General features: G+C 38.2%; 1 protein-coding gene across 4 annotated transcripts in view; it reads right to left on the bottom strand.

Moving 5' to 3' along the window:
- The window catches only part of CDH18 (cadherin 18), a 172,401-nt gene that overhangs the window by 9,686 nt on the left and 144,223 nt on the right, over positions 1-18,492 (bottom strand). For 3 of the 4 annotated variants that reach the window (XM_005153354.2, XM_031052838.2, XM_031052839.2), the window contains 2 exons: positions 11,418-11,539; positions 5,409-5,526 (listed from right to left, as the gene is read on the bottom strand). In XM_005153354.2, the coding sequence (XP_005153411.1) occupies positions 5,409-5,526; positions 11,418-11,539 (240 nt within the window). Of the gene's footprint in view, positions 1-5,408; positions 5,527-11,405; positions 11,540-18,492 lie in introns of all 4 variants that reach the window. The other variant, XM_031052837.2, reaches the window with a different exon arrangement.

Raw genomic sequence — 18,492 nt, forward strand, 5'->3', positions numbered from 1 at the left:
TTCAGAAGCCTGAGGAAGAAAAATGTCTTCTCCTATGGCAGCTAGTCCTTATTTTCTGTCCTTTGTACACAAAGTCCTATTTTTGTTTTATATGTTGATTTGGTGACACCTGCTTAGGCATTCAACCCATTTACAGTAACAGCACTGCTATGGACTGTACTTACAGTTACCATGTATAATGCTAACTTTCCACTTTCTCAGATACCATTTCTCTCTCATTACAACTTGTCTTCTTTACCCGATATTTCATGGAAGGGCAGTAGGAACTTGCAATACTACATAACCATTTCAAACATGCCACTTTGATGTAAAGGAAGGCAGGAATTACACAGCTGTTTCCTGTTCAAGTTGTGCTGCAAAGCAGGGGTTTCAGCCTGACCTTTTTAATGCCACTTCAGACACTCTACAGCAACCAAGACATTGTCTGGTATGTGGCATGCTTATTTGCATCTCTTAAGCCCTAAAGCCAGATCGCTAAGCTGCTACAGACATCTTGTGCAATATGGTTGTAGATAAGACTTTTGCACACATAAAGGAAGAGATAAACAGAAACTTCACCAAGGGAATTCATGCTGGGGTGGGATGAATTACTCTCTGGAGGTTGCTCTTGTCCTGAATAACCACATGTCATGTAAAACTGATCTAGCTTTTACTCATTTTTCATCTGTAACACAGAAAAATTGTTAATTGCATCACAGGCATGGGTGGATGAACACATCACAAATTTCATTTTGTGCAGATGCCATTGAAGTCATCATGCTCTAGATTTCATAGAAAACCAGATCTCTACTTCTGTGGGTATTAATATATCTTGTGGCATAACATTAACAAAAAGGAGTCTCTAAATGGATAGCATCAGAAAAATAGACTACTTTTGTTCTGACTCCACAATGTTCTCCATTACTGGTCAATTTTCAAAAAGCCACTTTGAGGAAAGTGGGCAGAGGGTAAAAATAAGACTGCAATTTTTTTTTTTTAAATGAATTTTTTTTTTCCTGAAGAAATGAAAGGAGAACAAATGCTGAGCATTCTCTAGGGAGTTGTTCTTCCTTGAAGGTAATGCAAACTTTGTCTACTTTCATTAAGTCATTACTAAAGTACTAGAATGTACAAATCATACTGGCAGCATTGGGTGAATGTACGCAGCTCCTGCACAAACCCTTATCGTCCAGAATATTTACAATAGCCATTGAAGCATCTATGTTACACTGTATATCTTGTGATAAAAAATTCCACTGGCAAAATGGTGTTTTACTGTGCATAAAATTCATAAATGTTCTTTGGTGCTCAAGTGAACTCTTTTTTGAGGGTTCAGTCTTTTGCCAGCTCCCTGAAAAGTGTCATGCAACTTCTGAAAGTCCTTAAGAGGTAAAAAAATAGGCAGGAAGAGAGAAGTAATTTTTAAAACAAAGACAGACAGACTATGCTAATGCGTGTGTCTATGTATTAACAGTTGGGGATATCATAACAATGAAGTATACTCAATGCATTTTCCATCAAACTAACAAATTTTGACAAATATATCAACCATTCCTTAAGCATCTGGAAAAATATTATGTTCCAGGATTTAAAAATAAAAAAAGTACAATTTAAATTAAGTACTCAAAACCAGATCTAGTATGAAGAAGTTCTTTCATCTTTCCTCTGATACCTCAACAAAAGGTGGTTTAGTCTTATATTGTCCAGGCAGATATTTCTGGTTAGGCAAAACTTGTAAATTTGAGATACCATGCACAAGTGGAAAAAGCATTAAAAAGAATATCTGCAATAAAATCAGAAAAAACAAAGTGAGAAGAACACAGACAACAATGAACTGAGCTATGTAGCATCTGAACTGCAACATCAAAGCACCTCCAATATTTGGGTGCTGAGGTTTTAATAGAAATTGCAACATTTTTCTGGACACAATAAACTGTAAACAGCCCTGATTTCATTTAAAAACCTTCATAATACAATTCCCAAGCAAACAAAAAGGCATCTTCCCTGGGTTTCTCTCTAAAATTGCAGGAAATGATTACAACTTAATTCATTTTCTTTGTATAGCAAACAAATTCTATTGCAGTTCTTGTTCTAGTATCTATGTGTATAGATACTGCACCATTTTGTTGGCTGTTCTCTTGTTCATACTCTGAAGCCTTTACTCTTCCTGAATAGTACTTTGTCAGTGTAAACAAAAACCCAAATAACAACAAAGAATCTACTACAGCATAAGAATCCAGCCAGTAGGGAGAAAGGTATAATATCCTGTCTCTTCCATTTTTTTAGTTCTTTAAAATGAAAAGTGTAAGCACCAAGAGAATCCAGAAGGTGATCCAAGAATTCTAAGGTTCTGTTGGACTGCATATTTTGTATAGCCCTGTGGCTCTCTCATGGTATCCAGTTCCATGAGGGTTTTAAGCTCTTTGCTATGAGGTTGCATATTCAAAAGCTGGAGCTTTAATATTGTGCATTGTTACTGAGTAAAGACACTAGCTCAGGTTTGTGCTTTCATCTCCAGAGATGAAAGTTTAACTGGTCATATGATCAACTGTCTGCACTGACACTTTAATATCTATTTCCTCTGTGGAGGCCATATAATATTATTGACCAGAATCATACACATGCTGTGACTGAAGTCCATACAGGTACATAGGGACAAGCTATGAAATCTTATGCTTGTGCGAGTCCTCTACATTTTCATCAAAGTGCACAGATATAAGAATTAATATTTAAAGATCCAATTTACTGCTGCAGTTTATAGGTCCTGTAGCTCTACTGATGAAAACAGTAGGAGAACATTCATGCAATAGTGTATTTGAGCTCAAGGAGCAGAATTCTCTTGTTCTAGGTTATGAAAACAAGAGAAGAAAATGTGTACTTAGATTTTTCTGAAATGAAATGTTTGTCCTGAAGAAAGAAAAGGAAAGGATGACTGGCTCCAAAGATAACTGCAAGACAAACATAGATTTGCAGCGACCACTGAATATCACTTTCAGTGTGATATGAGATTTTGTTTTTATTGTTCTGCAAAACATTATTGAAAATTCTCTTAAGGCAGTTGTTTTTTTTGTTTTTTTTAATTATTGCATCCAGAGGAAAAAAATAGTAGCTATCTTGTGTTAAGAGCACCTGATTCTTTTTAACAGCTGATGCTCAAAACCATGAGTTTTCAAAACTGCAAACTTATCACAGACATAAGAAAAGCCTCTTCTGCCCACCTTCTCTCAGCTATTTCCTAAAATAAAAAACAACAGAAATTACATTTATGAATTCGAATAGATCATACATATTAAACTTGTAAATGCCAGATATCTGGATACTTCGTGTGCTAAGTGCTTTACTGATACTTTACATACAGATCATATCACAAAGAAAAGGTCCCAATAAAGGGCAGTGTTTAAACAATACAATCAAATGGCCATGTGAAAAGCAAACCACTGAAAATGTTTTTGGTTTTAAGATAAATTTCTTATTATGATTTGATTTAAACTGTCATTATGTTAATTGTGTGGGCAAACTGGAAACTGCATTTCTTGAGTCTCTATATGTAGAAGTTTTGGGGGAGATGAACAGGGAGTGCATACTTACTTTTCGTATCTCCTTAGGTAAAATAAAAACATAATGCATAAAAGGCCTTTAGCTTAAACTTTTTCCAGTTCTTTCCCCTACTTTCCCCTGCCAAATCCAACTTAGAATAATCCAAACATTGCCTTCTGCTGTTGGTGGTAAAATTGTTGCTCACTGCTCTTTGGGAGGTAACAAGAAAGCAGCAAGTACTTACTGCTGCATATTTATACCCAAGGCGTGACACTGACACATTAGAGATTTATGAAAATTTCTAACCCTCTCATACACCTGTTTTGGTAAACAACTTGTGTTGATATGCAGTCCTTAAAGGATAACACAGCGTTTTCCACTGTTAGCAAACACATATAATACAGATCCCAAGTAAAATATGTTCAAGACCATAAAATATCTACTTCATTATGAATCACAATTTTAATAGTGATTCAAAACCACATCTAGATATAAGCATCTTGTATGGAAATGAACACAGCCATGGTCTTCCACATGAGATCACAGTCCAATATTCAAGGTGTTTATTTGAATCTTGGGCTCAAATACAAATATACACACCAGTACACTTCTTTCAGGAACAATCCCTCTGGCTTTTGCTATGACTATCTGAGTGGAAGTGATATATTAACCTGAGAAAGGCTGGAGTCATCATTTAAGGAATATTTTTAATATGTGAGTTAGTTCATCAAGTATTATTAGCACGTAAATATTGATAGATATTGGATTGATCTCTTTTGGAATCAGAATTTCAGGACCATGAATCTAGATCAAATAAATAGTATGACTTGATTATTTTTTTCCCTGCTATCTGTATAGTTAAACATTGGAATAGATTCTTTAGGAGGATTATGTGGTCTTCTTCCCTGAAAGGTTTTAAGAAACAGATAAAAAATATCATGAAGAATAGTTTAAACATTATGTATGTAGCAGTGATGGAGTTAATAGCTCTCAGCCATTACAGATGAGTAGTGATCTGTAAGATCTCAGAAGGTATTTCATGGCACTACTGCAAAAATATAGCTGTAAAATAAAGCCAACCACCCCATCTTTCCACACAGCATACAAACCAACCCTCAGAATACACCATACACTAAAGCTCAAGAGGAAGACTACAGACAAGCATTTAAAGTTTACTCTCATTTTCATCAGGTTGTAAAATGGAAACCATGAAGCAAGTCTCAATAAATAATAAGACTGATTTATTTGTTTTTTTTTTTTTTGTTTTGTTGGTTTTTTTTTTTTTTTGTTTTTTTTTTTTTTTTTTGAAAAGGCTAAATGATTCTTTGATTCAAGAGATGTTCATAAACACTTGTACAAAGTGACTCTGAAGGGCATTTTCCCTCTGGGCCTATTTGGTGTGAACTTCTGATTGTATTTTTTAGGCACACTTTGTTAGGAAGGGCATGAAGTCATCCAGGAAGCACTGAAGGACCTGCTCTTGGTATCACAGCTGTAAAAGTAAGCATTAATTCAGCTTTCTATGCCCCGTAAATTCTTATTTTCTCCTTTAAGCAATAACCAGCAATAACCTTGACAGTACCCACTCAGTGCTATTCACCATGAAAAAAACCAAATTGCCAACATCTTTCTCTTTAATCCACTTTTTAAAAACATTCCTGAAAGTGTGAAGTATAAATGCTAAAATATAATGGAATATACATTAAAATAATGCAATATCAAATTATTCAGTTTGCAATGTTGTATACACCATGTCCTTGTTATCAGCCAGTTCAGTGATGACAGATTACAGTTTTCCTCTTCTGTCAAGAAACTCATGGAAACTGTTCTGTTCAATGAGACATCCCAGACAAAACAGACCCATTTTTTTGAGATTTATGTGTTTCATTTACCTTCATTGTCCCTTAGAGTAAAGTTGGGATTCAAAGAAAGTCCTTCATCAAGGGAAAAATGGAATCTTGCCCCATTTGCAGAGTTATCTTTGTCAGTTGCAGTGATAGTCTGAATTACCTGAAACAAAAATGAACAGTGAAGGTGTTGAAACTTGAACTTGACCCAAACAGTACCTGGCTTCAGCAGGATGCTCAAGCTTACCTTATTTTAATTTTCTACTTCACTGCTGCTAAATTCAACTGATGAAGTGACTGGGTCATTGGTTTGATTTCACCAGCATGAAACATATTAGCAACCACACCTCAGAGCTAGGTAAAAACATCTAAAGCATCTATACTTTCTGACATTATCATACATTCAGGACCTGGTACAGAGATTTTCACCTTCTGCATTACATACTGGTGATTTTCAGAATTAGAGTTTCACCTACACGTCTGTTTTTTTGGAGCCAAAATTCAGGCTGAACCAGGATGCTCTATGAGGAGCATCATCTGCTAGCCATCCCACTAATTAGATGTACTTTCATTGGTTAGGAAAAGTAACTGTTTAACCAAAATGGCAAGTATCTAATACTGGCTGACTAAAATTCCTCTTTAGAATAATTTTTAAGTTGACGGAGATCTGAACAGGAGGAACAGCAGCCACTCCTGGTTTTAGTCTGATTTTCCCCAAAGCAACAGAATTTGATGGGAGAGGTATTTTTGAAAGGTAGCACCTTTCCCTTTGAAAGCCCTGGTGGTTTCTAAGATTTACTTTCAACTAAATATGAGCTAAGCTTTTGGAACGTGTGACCAAGCAATATTTCTACCTCTGCTTTCATTTTCATGCTGGGTCTGGAAGCTCAAGTGCTAAAGTACAATTTAATAAAAGTTGTTCTTGTGATATAGGCAGTGAAGCCCACACAGACAGCTGCACAGAGCTGATAGATACCCTAAGGGAACATAAGAGGGGGAGGGAAAGAGCTCTTTTCATGAGAATTTTTCTGTTCACTGTTCAGCTGTAGTCTGTCTGGACTGAAGCTGAAGCATAAACAGTACAGGCTCGAGGATTTGGCCTGTTTTAAAAATAAAAGACAACACACAGTTCTCTACCTTCATTCACATAAGCAAAGCAAAGCAAACACATATTTAAACAAATACATTGAGTACAATGCTTATTTCTTTGACTATATACAATATAGTACATTATATTGATTATACACACATGACACAACTAATAATATTGATGATAATTGCTAAGAATATTTTAGAAGTTTGTTGTAATAATTTTTTGTAAACTGTAGCAGAATAAGATCAGTTGGAGAAATCTATAATCATGCAGTTTGCCAAAGTCATGGTAATATTGGTGAAAATGCTTGGCAAAAGCTAATTGTTCTCTACTGAATTTTGCAAAGGTAACATATCTGTTATTGAACTAACTACCATGTAAAACCAGAAAAGTAAGATTAACTTAGCTAGATCTATTTAGCTAATTATGCTGAAAAAGGTATGAGGCAAAGCAAGAAAAGTGAAGTTGATGGAGAAATATTTTCAAGAGAAACCATTTTTATTACTATTCAAATACTAAAAATACTGTTATAGATCATGCATACTTGTAAAACGTTCAGGCAAGACCATAAAAAAGAAGATATGAATTTATTAAATATTGTTTACAAATCCTCAGTACTGTTTATCAGTGAAACATAAGTCATTTTGCCAAGCACCTTCAGCTTTTGACAGTCTAGTAGATAAACTTTTGTCCTGCTGTACATTCTTACGTAAAACGTTCAGTGACATTTTACAGAATCTTCCTTCAAGAACATGCCATTTTGCCACAATAATACCTGTGATCAAGGCCTCAGTGCCACAAGACTTTTACAAAAAAAAATATTTGGTTTTAGGACTAATTTTAAAACTCACAAAATATACTGTCTACATTCACACTCTTTCAGAATAATTCAGAGGTGAGGAACAAAAGTGTGTGTCCCCTTAAGTCTCAAAGGTACTGTTAACCTTTTCTAATTAATGACCCAAATAATTAACAGCCCATTAGCAGACATTAACGTTCACCTTTACCAAGATGACTGAAATAGAAATGTAGACATAGAACCTCAGCTGCTGTAAAGCTCAGTTGACAGCATTGAAGCAATGAAACTGAAGGGTTATGCTATTTTTAATGCTAAGAGTTGTCAAGAAAAGAGGGAATTTCAAGAATGGAGGAGAACTAATTGAGGAGGATAGAGAGTAGGTACTAAATTTTACTCGGATACTTTCCAGAACTGAATCAATAAAAGAGAAAATATACACATGACAAATTTATAGCAGAGATGTTTCTTGGCCACAAACATTGATTTCTTTTGGCTATTAGAAATAAGAGCATCCAGGGTGAGGTAGCTCATGTTGACAGCACAATATTTATACACCCTGATTCTGAAGCAGTTCTTCGTACATGTATGTCTGTGTCTGTGGGCACGAACATGTACAGTGATGGATAGTGTCAGGGAAATGACATTTCACTACTATAACAACTTTCTCTATTATTCCTCCAAAAAGCACCAGAAAAAAAACTTATCTTTGGAGAGCTGTAGTGAATGTGACTTGCAGATCTAGACAGATATTTTAATAGCTTCATACTCTGCCAGGAGAAACACTGAACTTGGAAACACTCAAAAAACCTATAAACTCTTCACACAACTTTTCAAAACAAAGAATTTAAACTTTGTTTTTACATCACTATTTGCTCTTATTATCCTTATAATAATAATAATAATAAAATGCATTTAAAGCAATGGAAAAATTAATTTTTAAGTTCACTTTGTGAAAGACTGTGAAATTTCATTTTCCTACACTGACTGTATTTCATAATCATTCACAAAATCAGTATATTTCTAGAAGTCAAGAGTTCTCCAACTCTAGATACTATATAAGATTAAAATACAGCTACTTTACCTACTTTAATATATAAATCAGGCTTCACCTGTAAGCTGTTGGAGATACTTCATGTTGTCAACCAGGTGATTGCTAAGGGAGTAAAGCTGTCACTTCAGGGTGGAAATACTCATCTTCCCACATGCATTTGCTGTTTGCCATGCTTTAGGGGGGTTTATTTAAGCACTTAAGTCCTTGGGTTTTATTGACTTTTTTTTTTTTAGAGGATATATAATGAGCTGTGGAGGGAAAGGAAGCAAGAGACAGAGACTGTGCAATTAAATGATACTGTGATTTCTCTACATAGAAGCCTCTTCTGAACACAAACAAGCAAACTCAAAAAGTCTTCCAGTGACAAACTACTGGTTAGTTTATCTTGCACATAACACATTCAGAATGGAAGTGCTGAGGAATGAAACCGGGCTCTTCCAGGGCAGTGCAGGGCTGGAGCTCTACCTCAAAAGCACTAGTCAAACAGAAGTGCCTGGCAGTACCTGACAGAATGTGTTCTTTAGTGCTAAATCTTATGAATCTTTCTCACAAGATGATGAATACTCAGAGTAAATGCTGCCTTTTTAGTGATCCAAAACCATCCAGCTGGGCATGCTTTTTTGGCATATGTAACAGTTGTCTTGTTCTGTAATCCTTGTTTATTTGTCCTTCCCTAATATATGTTGAACACTGTCATTTATTAAACTAGACAGCACAGTATTCTGAGTAAGAGCCATTTTTGTGTTTTGGTTTTGTTTTGTTTTTTGTATAGTGCAATGATTTCATAATGTTTTTTGAAGCCTTGTCACGCAATGCAAATAAAAATTAGTGCATGTCATATATGTGATGGAGCCCTGTTAAAGAATACAATAGCTTGCTGATCCAGCTACTTTAAGAGTCTACTGTTTATACTTCTGCTTGTAGAGTCCTTCATGGTAGCATTAATCTTGGGTGTTAACCGCAATGTTACAGAGATCAGGAGTCGTTCATGCTTGCAATGGTAGCTCTGAGAGAAACATGATGCTGACTGAAATCAGGAGCAAATTATGTTACTGTAAAGCTTATTTCATCCTTTAAACATCTGTCTCGTAAATTTTTATTTGCAAAACTAAGATTCTGCTAAAAAGAAACATCAGCTACTCACTACCAACACCACCCCCACCCAGGTAACAGTGCATTTCTGAGCTAGCTTTGCTGCATGCTTTAGTTTATTATTAATTATAACAATTATGTTAAATTATACAAATTTTAAAAATATCAGAACATGTTGAAGGCAATTACAATTAATGCTAAGAAATGTTATTTTTTTAAATTAGTTTTTTACAAGTTCTAATTCTTCTATTAAGGCTTTAAGTAATGTTTTCAGAACATTATTTTTACGTTAATAAGCATGCTAATAAGAGATATTCAGTTGATAGACCTACTTGGATTTTCAAAGGCTTTGAATGAAGTGTCTCAATAAGAGCACTTAAGAAAACCATGCAGTCATAAGAGGGAAGGCCCTTGCACAAGTAATTGCTCAATAGACAGGAAATAGTGTCTCTTCTATAAACTGTCTATTCCACAGACAGAGGAAGTCACAGGGATTTCCTGTTCCACACAGGTTTATGCTGAGCCACTTGCTCATTATTACACTGATCATCTTATAAAGAGTATGAATAATCAGCCCACCTATTTATGATACTGAGCTGTTCAAAGAGGAAAAAAGGAAGGGCTGGCACTAAAGACCTTTCAGTACTTGGTAGCCAGGTAATACAAAGACAGGTGAAATTCTTTATACATTAACATAAAGTCTTGACTTCACATACATGATGATGAACTCTAAGATGACCATTACTTCCAATGATATTGGTGTTATAGCAGATAGTTTTTTGCATTCAATGTTTACTAGTGGTGAAAAAGAAAACGGTTAGAAATTGCCAGCAAAGGAAGAGAAAAAAGTGGAGTTCATATACTATGAAGCATAAACTACGATAAGAATTATAGACCGCTGCATTGTGAATCTTGATTCCTCATACTAAGGTGAAGAGAGAGGAACTGGAGGAACTTTAAAGCATGACAAGATGAATGATCAAAAGCATAGGACTTTATCACAGCTTGTCCAAGTAGGCCTTTTCAGTCTGGACAAGAAATGGCTGAGGGGCAATGTGCTAAAGATTTATGAATAGCACAGAGATAATAAATAGGGATCAGCTACTCTCTCTCTCTTTGATTGAAGACAGCATGGGAAAATGAAAACAGAGAAAGAAAAAAAAACAATAAAGAAGGAGATAGGTCTCCTGAAACATGCAATTAAACTAAAATTCCTTGCTGCATGAAGTAGCAGCTATTAAATGTTTGTTTATTGTAGGAAAAGCTAGATTAATATAAGATGGTTATTAAAGGTTTATGGTTTTCATAACCACAGAAACTACTCAGGAAAGATACAAGTTCACAACTGCAACTTAAAACCTGTATAAAGACAAAAACAGCATAGAGTACTAGGTAAAAATTCAATCTATGCAAAAAAACCAAAGGCACTTATTAAAACTGTCAAACCATGAGCTGCAATGAAGTGCATCAATCAGCACATCAGTGGCTGGAATGTGATTCAGCTATCGCATTCCCAGTCTCAGTTCTGCCCCTCCCCATGCTCATATTTGTGAAAAGCCACTTCAACATCTTTCCCATAATGATCCTGCAGGGTCAAGGTCAATCAACATGCAAAAAAAATGAGAATGGCAGCCATGTTAACCAGCCATTTCAGTGAGCTGTATGCTACCATGTGGCACTTAGATAAGAGATATTAAATCTGCTTCATCCATTTTGTTCAGGAGAGTGGTTTGTCAGATTCCATTACTTATCTGAGAAGACTGAAGCTTTACCTTAAGATATTTACGAAAGATATTTTTGGTAATTTTTTTCAGCAACAAGAAAAAGACATTGAAGAAATTTCAAAATCTTCTCCCTTCAACCTAATACTGTTATAACAGCTGAATCAAATGTAAAATACACAAATTAAATCAGAAAGAATTATGATGTATTCCCCAAATCAAACTTTTTACTTATGTGACATTAACATATAAAATAATTCTTTCTTCTCACTGGGAGAAAGACAACTGTGAGAGTTACCTGACCAGGCTTTGCATTCTCACAGACGACTACATCATACTCTCTGGCAAGCTCCGGAGGGTTGTCATTGATGTCCAGGATCCTAACACCAACTTGAACATGGCTGACTAGCTCAGGATTGTCTGCAAAATACATAAGGGGGTATTAAGCCTTTTGAAATATTATTCCAATACATCCTCAATTTAAAAATATATCTAAACAATAATTAGATGAGAACCATATTAAGCAGCAGACTTTCAGGTAGCAAGATACTAAAGGTTGTTTGCTGTGTTTCATTAGCAGTTTTGAAATATAATTTTAAAAAAAGTGAAAAGTAAGTTATGAGTCTTAAGTCACTGTTATACTCTAGCAATAAAAATGCAAGTTACTCTAGAACTGGTGACAGAAAGCTGTTGGAGTTATCACATACTGTTACACTGTATGCTATGAAATGATCAATTACCTTATAATAAATGTGAAAGTGCCATCACAGTATTGAGTAAAATTTAATAAAAAAATATTAAAACCTTCTTCTTTTTCTCAGTCCCTTAAAATACAAAAATAATAAGATAATATGAATGCAAAGGCACATAGAAGACTTTTCCAAGCTTGAGTACACCCTCCTCACAAGGTTCTATGCCATCACACAAAGTAATTAAAGATACTTGCTTTAGCAGTGACACACCAGTAAGAAAACAATATTTAAGTAACAGTGTCTTGTGCTATGATCTGTACTTCCGTGAGAGTTCACACTCAAAATTTTAAGTTCACCCTCTGTCGTGGTTTAAACCAAGTCCCCCAACTCCCGGAGAGTTAGGAAGGAGAATCAAAAGAATGTAGCCCCCATGGATTGAGATAAGAACGGTTTAATTGCTAAGGCATAACACAAAACCCCTACTGCCATTTACTACTACAAATAATAATGATACAGCAAACAGCAAGTGAAAAGAATACAACACCCCACCAGCCACCGACCCATAACTCACTCCACCCGGCCTGGCCGAGCACCATGTGCTCCCTCCTCCATTTTCCTCCAGCTCTCTCTTTCAGTCTTCTCTTTCCCAGTATGCCTCCTGGGCATCACGTGCTATGGTATGGAATACCTCATTGACTAGCCTGGGTCAGGTGCCCTGTCTCTCCTTCCTTCCGGCCTCCCCTCCTCCACCTGGCTGGAAAAAACCTTTAACAAAAACACCCTCAAAACATGCTCAAACCATGACATTATCCACCCCTTATTCCATACCATTCACGTCATGCCCAGATCCCACATTTTCAATACACCATCACTCTTAAGTCCACCTCTCAATCATGAGACATCTCTATGTTGCATCTCTGGACTGATACCCTGAAGTATCTGGGCCCACCAGGCTCAAAATCATTCACCGTCCCCTTCAGCAGTTCTACAGCTTGCTGCTGGGGACTCCATACAGCTGCCTTCCACTTCCAATGCTTCCAAAGCACTGGAGGGACCCAGTGGATCAGATACTTGGCCATACTGTCCCACATGCCCTGCCACCCATGACTGTCCAGCCTTGGGGACAGTCTCCTGGTGCTCCTATATCCTTGTCTAACCCTAGACAAGACCCAAACCTGACTCTGCTTAACTTTTGGGATCAGACAAAATGATTGTGGATAGAACACACTCTGTGTCTGTGCCACCATGTTGACCCCTATCACAATCAGCAGGCAGGTCCCAAGGGCACCCAAAAGCCATTCATAACCGTCAGAACTCTCAGGTGCTGCTGCTGCACTTGTCACTGGGGCTGCCCTGCTTGCCAGTTCTCCCACTATCAGCTTCTCTTCTCCTGAGTCCGGATGTTCCTCCTCTGCCTTGCTGAGAAATGCTGCATGGTCTCCTGTATCCTGCTGGAGCTCAGCGGGTGACTTCCGGGGAATATTCTCGGACACTGCGGGGTTCGGAACGGCGGAGGGACTCGGTTCCTCCTCTGCCTTGCTGGGAAGTGCTGCGTAGTCTCCTGCATCCTGCTGGGGGTCGGCGGGCGACTTCCGGGGGACACTCTCGGCCGTCGGAGGGTTGGGAACGGCCGCGGGACTCACCTCCCCCGCTGCCTGATCCCGCTGCTCAGCTACCGCCCTGCTCCGCTCCTCCCCCGCCTGCTCCCGCTGCTCTGCCACAGCCGTTTGGCTCCCCGTGCCGCTCTCCCTGGCAGCCTCAGCTGCCGGCAGCTCCTGGGGCCGCTCTTTCCTGGCTTCACACAGCTCCACGCAGACGACGACGAGGATAAGGACAAGGACGGCGAAGAGCAGCGGGACGGCCTGGTACAAGTCCAAGTCCACGGCCACGTCCATCCCCCCCTGCTGCCGGAGCCCCACCGTATTACAAGCCTCCGACACAAACACAAACACATCCAATCCATACACCAAGTACCCGGTAAAATCCCGAAACAGCGAGATCCAGAGAAAAACCTCTAAGAGCCAATAAATCAGCATTGTGACAAGAGACCATAAATCCGCTCAGCTCTGTTCTTATCTCAAACCCTTGGGCCCCACGTTGGGCGCCAAAAAATGTCGTGGTTTAAACCAAGTCCCCCAACTCCCGGAGAGTTAGGAAGGAGAATCAAAAGAATGTAGCCCCCACGGATTGAGATAAGAACGGTTTAATTGATAAGGCATAACACAAAACCCCTACTGCCATTTACTACTACTACAAATAATAATGATACAGCAAACAGCAAGTGAAAAGAATACAACACCCCACCAGCCACCGACCCATAACTCACTCCACCCTGCCTGGCCGAGCACCATGTGCTCCCTCCTCCATTTTCCTCCAGCTCTCTCTTTCAGTCTTCTCTTTCCCAGTATGCCTCCTGGGCATCACGTGCTATGGCATGGAATACCTCATTGACTAGCCTGGGTCAGGTGTCCTGTCTCTCCTTCCTTCTGGCCTCCCCTCCTCCACCTGGCTGGAAAAAACCTTGAACAAAAACACCCTCAAAACATGCTCAAACCATGACACCCTCAAAAATTTCAATAAATAGAATCCGTTGAAGAAGAATACATTTTCCATGATGAAATGGGGAAAAAATCCATCTTATCTTGTTCTTACTACTAATTATTAAGAAAATTTTATTTTGTTAAAAGAACTATATTAAAACTTTTTTGTAATTAAATAAAATCCACCTTCTGAATTCTGTGTCAATATCAATTGGTTAGATGTCAAACTTGATTTTACTTTCACCAATTAAATTAAACTATCAGTACAAAACAGTAAAGTCATCTCACAAATACAACAAGATGGAAGAACGGGGTCTTAGAGACAGACATTTTAAAAGTGTATGTCCCAGTGTGTACTCATGGGAAGAAAGAAAAAGAAAAAACAGAAATGCTAAAATATTAGTAGTCTAAAGCTCATTTGCCTTGGTTATTTTGATCTTAATTAATCTCCATCATGCTTCTGTCAAAAAGGGTCATTTGTAAAATGCCTTAGATTTGTCACACCTTTAATGGCCTCAAAATTCCAAAAAACGTTAATTAGACACATATTTGTCTTCAAAGCCATCAGTAAGGTAGCCTTTCAATGAAAGAATATTTGAGAATGCTAAAGTTCCTTTTGACATTATCCTTCTCTGTTTTCACCCCAGATACTAGTCAAAGAGTCTAAGGTTTAGAAGTTCACTTCAGATTTTTCACATTCTCTTTTTAACTAATGTCTATGTTCACCTGATGGCTTTAGTTCACTTTTGGAACTTAGTCAATTAGCCCCATAAAATGAGAATTGAAAGGAGATCAAAAAAAGTCAACAGAAAATGAAGACAACTTAGATAATATACAAACCTTTATTCCCAATTAATATTAGCATTAGCTTAGAACACCACAATCAGAAGACAATTATAGACTTGCAAATTATATTTTCTTGCTGAAATTTTTCTATTTTTCCCATTTTCTCCAAACTTTTTCAGGTGTACAACTCATCTGCGGTCTCCACTCTAAAAACTTGTCCTTTTGGCAGCATGTTTTTGTTAATTAGACATTTCTTGCAGCAGTTTGGCAAATTTCCAATTTTAAGATAATGGGTGCTGAAACATATTTCAGGCCTGTGCATTATAAAAAAATCAGATCTACTCTGTGTCTTAGTAACATTATGTCTCAGGAGTAGGTAATCAAAGTAAACACTCACTGTTTAGACTGGATATAAGGAAGAAATTCTTTACTGTTAGGGTGGTGAGGTACTGGAATGGGTTGCTCAGGGAGGTTGTGAATGCTCCATCCCTGGCAGTGTTCAAAACCAGGTTGGATGAAGCCTTGGGTGACATGGTTTAGTGTGAGGTGTCCCTGCCCATGGCAGGGGGGTTGGAACTAGATGATCTTAAGGTCCTTTCCAACCCTAACTATTCTATGATTCTATGATTCTATGCATCCAGTAATCTCTTGATGTTAACATCACCTGAAAGCTGTACCTAGAAGCTGGTTTGCCATCTACTGAGCAGATACTGAACACAGTTCAGTTGTTAGAATTAATATCTAAAAGGACTTTTCTGATACAGCCTTCCTTACTGTATTTGTAAGTAAGCATGCCTACTGAAAGCTAAGATCCTCACTTTCATTCCCAAACCAAGACATTCTCTGATTCCTTCAATCATCAGTGTTTTACTCCCTGAAGCTTTTATGCCTTCTTATTGAGGACAAAGACTTCAAGGATACTATTATTTGTTCTGTTTGCAGTACTGCTTTGAAAACTTTGAAGCATGTATGTATTTTACTAACTTAAATTGGCTTTGGAACTGGCAAAGTCCATCCATTTATATTTTAGTGCCATCTTTTTCTTGCAGGGGCTATGATTTAGGGTTTTGTTGTTATTGTTGCTTTTGCTCTTGTTATCAGTACTACTGTATGTCAGAGAGAAACCTTTATTATATCACCTACAATTATTTTACAACTACCTATTTTCTTTGAGTGCATATCACTATTCTGCCCCACATTCAACACACAGTTCCCAGTATCACAAAATCACAGAACTGTTGAAGTTACAAGGCACCTCCATAGATCAGCAAGTTCAAATGCCCTGCTCAAAGCTGTGTCAACTAGTGCAACTAGTAAATTGCTCTGGGCCATGTCCAGTTGGGTTTTGAGTGTCTTCAATAACAGAGACTTCACAACCTCTCTAGGTGATCTGTGCCATTTTTTTTACCAATCCCACAGTAAAAACGTTTTTCTTCTTATGTTTAATTTAAATTTTCTGTATTTCAATTTGGGCATATTTCCTCCTGTCATTTCAATAGATGCTACTTAGATGAGTCTTTGTCCATCTTTGCTCATCTTTAATCATAGAATCAGAATAGTTAGGGTTGGAAAGGACCTTAGCTTTTGCCACAAGTTAGGGTTGGAAAGGACCAAGCCTTTGCCACAAGCCTAAGATCATCTAGTTCCAACCCCCCCCGCCATGGGCAGGGACACCTCACATTAAACCATATCACCCAAGGCTTCATCCAACATGGTCTTGAACACTGCCAGGGATGGAGCATTCACTACCTCCCCGGCCAACCCATCCCAGTGCATCACCACTCTAACAGAAAAGAATTTCTTCCTTATATCCAGTCTAAACCTCTGCTGTTTAAGATTCAACCCATTACCCCTTGTCCTATCACTACAGTCCCTAATGAATAGTCCCTCACCAGCATCCCTATAGGCCCCCTCCAGATACTGGAAGGCTGCTATGAGGTCTCCATGCAGCCTTCTCTTCTCCAGGCTGAACAGCTCCAACTTTCTCAGCCTGCCTTCATATGGGAGGTGCTCCAGCCCCCTGATCATCCCTGTGGCCCTCCTCTGGACTTGTTCCAACAGTTCCATGTCCTTTTTATGTTGACAACACCAGAACTGCACACAATACTTCTTTACTCTCCTTCTGAGCCTTCTCATTTCCAGGCTGAACAGTCCCAGCTCTTTCAGCCTCTCGTTATACAACAGACACTCCAGTTCTTAATGATTTCATGCCCCTTCACTGGACTCCATGTCCAGCGACAGTTGTTCCATGTCTCTCTTTTACCGGGAACCCCTAATCTGGACCCAGAGTTCCACATGTGGCCTCATCAGTGTTACCCAGAGGGGAAGGATCACCTCTCTCAACCTGCTGGAAACACTCTTCCTTACACACAACTGCAGGATGCAGTTCGTTGCCTTTGCCACAAGCCACTGCTGGCTCATGTCCAGCTGGCATCCACCAGGATCTTCATATCTTTTTCTGAAAAGCTGCTCTCCGGCCAGTTAGCTGGTGCACATGTACTAGTGTGTGGGGGTTTTCCTCTCTAGGTGCTGGACTCTGCATTTCCTATTGCTGAACTTCACAAGGTTCCTCTTCAACCATTTCTCTAGCTGGCTGAGATCCCTTGGGATGGCAGCATGACCCTCTGGCATATCAGCCATAACTCCAGTTGTGTATCATTTTCCAACTGGCTGAGAGTGCGCTCTGTATCATCAACCAGGTAATTAATGAAAAGATTAAACAGTACTGTATCAAGTATCAACCCCTGGTGATACTCCAGTAGTAATGAGCCTCCATCATCCTGCTGATCACAAATCTTGGAGCCTGACATTTCAAACAATACTCACTTTGCCATTCATTTATCTAGCCCATACTTTCATGTGTCTTTTTATTACATGTTTCTCTCCATCCTCCTTACTTCTTAGCAGCTAGGGAGGTTATTTAGGAATCTGAATCACTTCCTCTCATTGTGTGCTATCATTACAAAGAATTTGAGTTGACAGATCCTACACCAGTCCTTGATACAGTTCAACACTAACCTCTTCCACTCCCAAAGGCGCAACCATTCACCATGACTCCATTTCTTTCCTCAGCTTCCCATCTGTTACAAAACTTTGTGCACTTGCTCTGTGTTTTCCTGTTTCCATTGCTCTTCCTAAAAACTTGGTCAGAACTCTTTAATAGATCCAAGCAAATTCTATCAATCTCCTTCCTCTTTCAAATACTCTTTTATAAACTTTTTCACAGAATTACAGTGTGATTGAAATGTGAATAATTCTATGTGAAACCATATTTTAAAATCCTATTACCATGAATGCTGTAGTCTTTCCTCCTGCCCTAAACATAGTCTGTAGATCCTTCAACATAAAATACAGT

The sequence above is a fragment of the Melopsittacus undulatus genome, chromosome 1 (assembly GCF_012275295.1).
Source record: "Melopsittacus undulatus isolate bMelUnd1 chromosome 1, bMelUnd1.mat.Z, whole genome shotgun sequence".
Lineage (NCBI taxonomy): Eukaryota > Metazoa > Chordata > Aves > Psittaciformes > Psittaculidae > Melopsittacus > Melopsittacus undulatus.